At 35.5% G+C, this 5,646-nt stretch overlaps 1 protein-coding gene across 1 annotated transcript; it reads right to left on the bottom strand.

Moving 5' to 3' along the window:
• Positions 1,092–3,462, bottom strand: LOC104709216. The gene is made up of 3 exons (XM_010425866.2): positions 2,860–3,462; positions 1,699–2,800; positions 1,092–1,393 (listed from the first exon to the last, which is right to left on the bottom strand). Exons 1-3 carry the CDS (start codon positions 3,460–3,462, stop codon positions 1,092–1,094), a joined length of 2,007 nt encoding a protein of 668 aa, XP_010424168.2.

Genomic DNA, 5,646 nt, shown 5'->3' on the forward strand with positions numbered 1-5,646 from the left:
CTTAAAATTCAGAATACAAGCCATTCCAAAAAAAAAAAAAATTGACTCACAAGTCTAGCTACTGGAGCAAAGGTTTCTTCAAAGTCCACTCCCTCAATCTGCGTGTATCCTTGTGCTATCAACCTAGCCTTATTACGAACCACAACTCCACTCTCATCGATCTTGTTCTTGAAAATCCATTTAGTTCCAATGATATTCACATCAATTGGTCTACGAACCAACTCCCAAACATTATTACGCTCAAACTGTTTTAGTTCTTCTTCCATAGCAATAATCAAAAAATCATCTTGAACTGCTTCAATATGATTCTTTGGTTCAATCATTGACACAAAACACTCATAGAAAACTGTTTCTAGAATCGTAAAGTGACTTGTCATCTTCTTAAAATCAATTTTAACCCCTCTAGTCTTCATCTTCTCATTCAAATCTCCAATAACATCAGAGATTGAATGATTATTATGTACTTGCTGGACTTCTTCTGGTTTTGGAACAAGTGCAGAACTGTTGGATTGAGAATGATCATCGTGTGTTTCACTAATACTTGCTGATTCTGCATCACTGTTTGAATCATCATCATCTCGTACAACCACAGACTGATCATCAAAAACCACATTGACTGATTCCATAATAAGACTTGTACGTCTGTTGTATATTCTAAATGTTGTACTACTTTCATCATAACCGAGAAACATGCCTTCATCACTTCTAGAATCAAATTTACCAAGATAGTCCTTGTCATTTAGAATATAACACTTGCAACCAAAAACATGAAAGTAGCTCAGATTTGGTGTCTTGCCTTTCCACAATTCATAAGGTGTTTTTGTCGTATCTCTTCGTACATAGACTCTATTCACAATGTAACATGCGGTGTTTAATGCTTCAGCCCAAAATTTCTTAGGAACCTGATTTCCATGGATCATTGCTCTTGCCATTTCCTGAAGAGTTCTATTTTTCCTTTCTACTACTCCGTTCTGTTGTGGAGTTCTTGGTGCCGAGAATTGATGTGTAATTCCATGTTGTTCACAGAATTCTTTCATAGCCTCATTTCGAAATTCTCCACCATGTTCACTTCGTATTTTCTTGATTCCACCTCATTCATTAAGCAATTGCAATGCCAAAATCTTGAAACTATCTACAATATCTGACTTCTCACGGATAAACCGAACCCATGTGTATCTGGAATAATCATCAACTAGCACAAACACATACTTCTTCCCTGCTAAGCTTTCGACCTGCATTGGTCCCATCAAATCCATGTGAATCAGGTCCAGAAATGACTTTGATTGAACATCAGGAACCTTTTTGGGTTGAATTTTAACTTGTTTTCCCTGGTTGCAAGGTCCACACACCATGTTCTCTTCTCCTTTAAGCTTGGGTACTCCTCGAATAATTTCTTTTTTCAAAAGAGTTGTAAGGTTTCTTATATTCATATGACCAAGTCGTTGATGCCAGAGATCTATACTTCCTGAGCACTGTAGCATTTAATTGCATTTTTCTCCCACATGTAGCAGTTGTTTCCTGATCTCACACCATATAACTTGACATTACTTGATTCATCCAATGCTTTGCAATCCATTTTTGTGAATAAAACTGATAATCCTTCGTTACATAATTGACTAATACTTATCAAATTAACGCGTAATCCTTGGACTAGATAAACATTCACGAGTTATGGAAGATCATCATCATGTGTTGTACCTTTGCCTTGTATGAAACCATGACTCCCATCTCCAAATGTTATTGTGCCTCCTTTCAATTTCTTAATATTCTGTAGGTTGCTCTTGGTTCCAGTCATGTGTCTAGAACATCCACTATCAAAGAACCAAGGTTCAAAATCTTCTTGTTCTTCGGTAATCATGGCCATGTTGCACCTAAATCCAGATCCAGAAGCCACAGTTGATCCTGACTGATATAGATCCGCTTTCTTCATCCAAATCTGTCTCCTCACTCCATTCCACAAAAATCTTCCTTGATGCCTCAAGTTATTAACCTTAGCCCAAAATTTGTAGCAATACCGTTTATAGTGCCCAATTTTTCCACAAAAATAGCAGCTAAAAGGCTTATTGGAGGCAGCTATAGATACTTCATTCCCAACATTATGTGTTCCAGCGAATACAAACTTGGTTGTCTTTTGTTTAGCCTCTCTGTTTTCTGTAAAACCTAATCCTCTATGAGTTTTCTCAGTTCTCCCATAGCTCAAAATCTTGTCAAGTTGCTTTGTGCCTGCGAACATATGAATCTTCCTATGCTGCTGATCTAATTCAGATTGTAATTCTGAAGATTTCTTCTTTTCTGTACATAACTCTTCTTCAAGCTTATCTGCTTTTGCAGACAGAACCAACTTTTCTTTCATTAGATCCAACGAGTCTTTAGCAATCTTTTTCTCATCTACCAACTCATTCTGTAGAGCTATCACAAGTGCTTCAAGACGAAGTTTCTCCTTTATCAACCCTTGATTTTCTTTTCCTAGAGCGATAAGTGTCTCTCGTACTTCTTTATAATTTTGTACAATATCAAGAACCTCTTCACCCTCTGATTCTGAATCAGTTACCTCTTCTCCGTTCTCAAACTCAGTGATTCCCACCATAGCCGCTAAATTTATGAGCTCTTCTTCACTGCTGCTATCATTATCTGAGTCATCTTCAATACTAATCATAGATTTCTCCTTCCTACCCTTAGAATTACCCACACAATCATCATGTGTATGTCCAGTACCCTTGCAGATTGTACATTTAGCATCACGTAGTCTGATCGTGGGACATTCACGGATAAAGTGTCCAAATCCCTTACACTCATGACACTGCATATCGGCTTTTTTATCTTCACCAGTTCTTTTAAACGAATTATTCTTCTTTTGACCTTGCCTTGTTCTATCCTCCTTAACGCTCGATCAAATCTTCTCACAAGCAGACTCACAATATCTTCTTCTCCTTGATTAGTTACGTCTTTGCTAACAGCCAGTGCTATCCCTTTTGGTTTCTTAATTCCATTAAGTTCCATCTCATGTGCTTGGAGCATTCCAACTACTTCACCATAGTTGAGACTGTCTAAGTCATGAGACACAAATAAAGCTGTCTTGTACCCCATGAATCTTGAAGGAAGACACCTTAAAAACTTTTTGACTAACTTCTGATCCTTATAAGTTTTTCCAAGTGTTAAGGCTTCTTGTGCTAGAGCACTTAACTTTGAACTAAAGTCTGAAATTGATTCATGTTCCTCCATCCTTAGATTCTCGAATCTGGAAGCCAACATGTCTTTTCTCGAGCTTTGTACTTTTGTAGTACCTTCGTATTGAATCTGTAGAATATCCCATGCCTCCTTAGCAGTTTCACATCCCTGAATTAATTCGAACTGTTTCTTCCCAACACTGCAATGAATAGCGCTTAAGGCTCGTGAATTATACTTAGATCTCTTTTGTTCTTCGTCGGTCCAGTCAGCCTCGGGTTTGCTTGCCTGATTCATCCTTGATCATCGATTCTTCCCACTTTTCGAGAACAGTCTTCCAAGCAAGACGATCTATACCTCCTATTATAGATTTGATCCTCGACTTCCAAAATCCATAGTTTCCATCGTCCAAGACAATTTTATTGTTGTTGATCAGATCTCCGTAGCTCTCCATCTTGTCCGCAGAATCTCACATGTAGTATTCCGAACAAGTGTTGCTCTGATACCAATTGAAAGTGTGAGAACTTTATGATCTGAACAACGAATATATATTTCTTCAAACTCTACTTTTGATTAATAGAAAATCTGTTTACAAGTTTGTTCTAAACAATTTTCTATTATCTCAAACTCTCTCTAAGTTCTTAGCTCTCTTTTTCTTACAGACTAAAACTTAGTAGCTAGATAATCTCTCCTGTTTGTGCCAAAGCTTCACCAAGCTTCAGCACCCCTATTTATAGAACTAGACATTGGCTATAAAATAAGCAAATTACCTATTCTATTCCTCATAGAAATTTGGACAATTTCCTTTTTCTTTATGGATTAGGAAATTTTTTTTTTTTCATGTTTACATTCCTATTCCTATTGTAAACATGAAACTCCTTGATCTTCTAGATGCTTCTAGCACTTTCATGAATCCTCCTGCTTGTGAATCCATTCGATACTCTATTCCCATATAAGTACTCTGTTCTTCTTAAGTTTTGTTCAAACCTTGCATTTTCATATTTTACATTAGTGCATTTGGTAAATCTCGATACATCTGTTACATCAAATTTATGCTAGTCATAATTCTTATGCATTGACAGCATTGTATGGCTGTATATATCTGTTTGTTTGGTTTGACATTGCAATTAAGGGAACCTTCCATTCTATTTAATCCTGGTTACGTCTAATGTAACTATACGCATCAATTAATTCGGTCCCGTTTCCTTTAAATATATTACGTGATATGTGGGAAACTCTAAATTTAAAATTTCTGCCCGACCAAAGCTCTTTCAAGCCAAAAAAAAAAAAAGGATAATGGATTTCTGAATTAATTATGAATCATATAACACTTATTTAAGGGCACTCTATATCAGTTTATTATATACGTCTCCTACCAAAAAAAAAAATATTATATACGTCAGTGAAGCATACGTCATAAGTCTCTAATATGACAAGGAGAATTCTACGGACGGTTCTAATTTTTCCAGCGAGGCAACGACAAATTACTATACTATACAACATTATTTTTCAAATATTCAGTTGTTAAATTAGTTTAGGGATGAACTCCTCTATATAAAAATTAACTTCAATATCACATATATAAGAAACTCTTTCTGAATAATATTACTCTAAAATGGAGATTGAATGAGTTTCTGATTTTGTTACGTGTAATAACCTCATAATGTAAAAAAAAAAGTTACAAGTTCAACCACCGAATCTGTGTTACAAAAGTTGTTAATTTTGTAAAAAATTTAAGCACACGTTAATAAAAGAGTTTGGTCAACAATCATTGACTACACTAACTTAAGACACGTGTCGTATGATGAGAGGATCGACGGTGGTCATTAGTTTTAGTATTAATTAAAGAAAGGAAACAAAAAAAGAAACCGTCCAACTGATCACGTAACGAAGTCCATAATGTTTTTTCCGACAACGGAGCAATTATCCACAACGCTCATGTGCATTGTCTCTTACGAAACTCTCTCCTTTCGCTGTTAATCAGTCACGTGTCGTTCTACCTTTGCAGCGGAGCATGGATATAACAGTGTGCTGAGAAACATACGATTTTCCCCTAAATCCCGGTCCGGAACAGAGTGGTTTAAATTAATTTTCTTTGGTTCAAAGAAAATTAACATGATGGAACAGCGGAGCATGGATATAACAGTGTGGTTTAAAGAAAATTAATTTTCTTTGATCAGTACAGGTATTTGGAGTTATATACTGTATATTATATGCTCTAATAGAGATGATTTACATTTTTTTAATATATGCATGCAGTGTATATATATGTATAAGTATTATTCAAATGACGGCAATCTAGAACATATTTAAATACAATGTTTTTGAATTTAAAAAAAAATAAATGATCATAAATCAGTACACTGATGCAATGGGTCTTCGAAAATGACACATTCGTTAGTTAAATAATTTGTCAATGACTCTCAATCGTTTTCTAATTACTTCAAAATCTGATTTGTTAGATTTGTACCACTACCATTA

Source organism: Camelina sativa, chromosome 8 (assembly GCF_000633955.1).
Source record: "Camelina sativa cultivar DH55 chromosome 8, Cs, whole genome shotgun sequence".
NCBI lineage: Eukaryota > Viridiplantae > Streptophyta > Magnoliopsida > Brassicales > Brassicaceae > Camelina > Camelina sativa.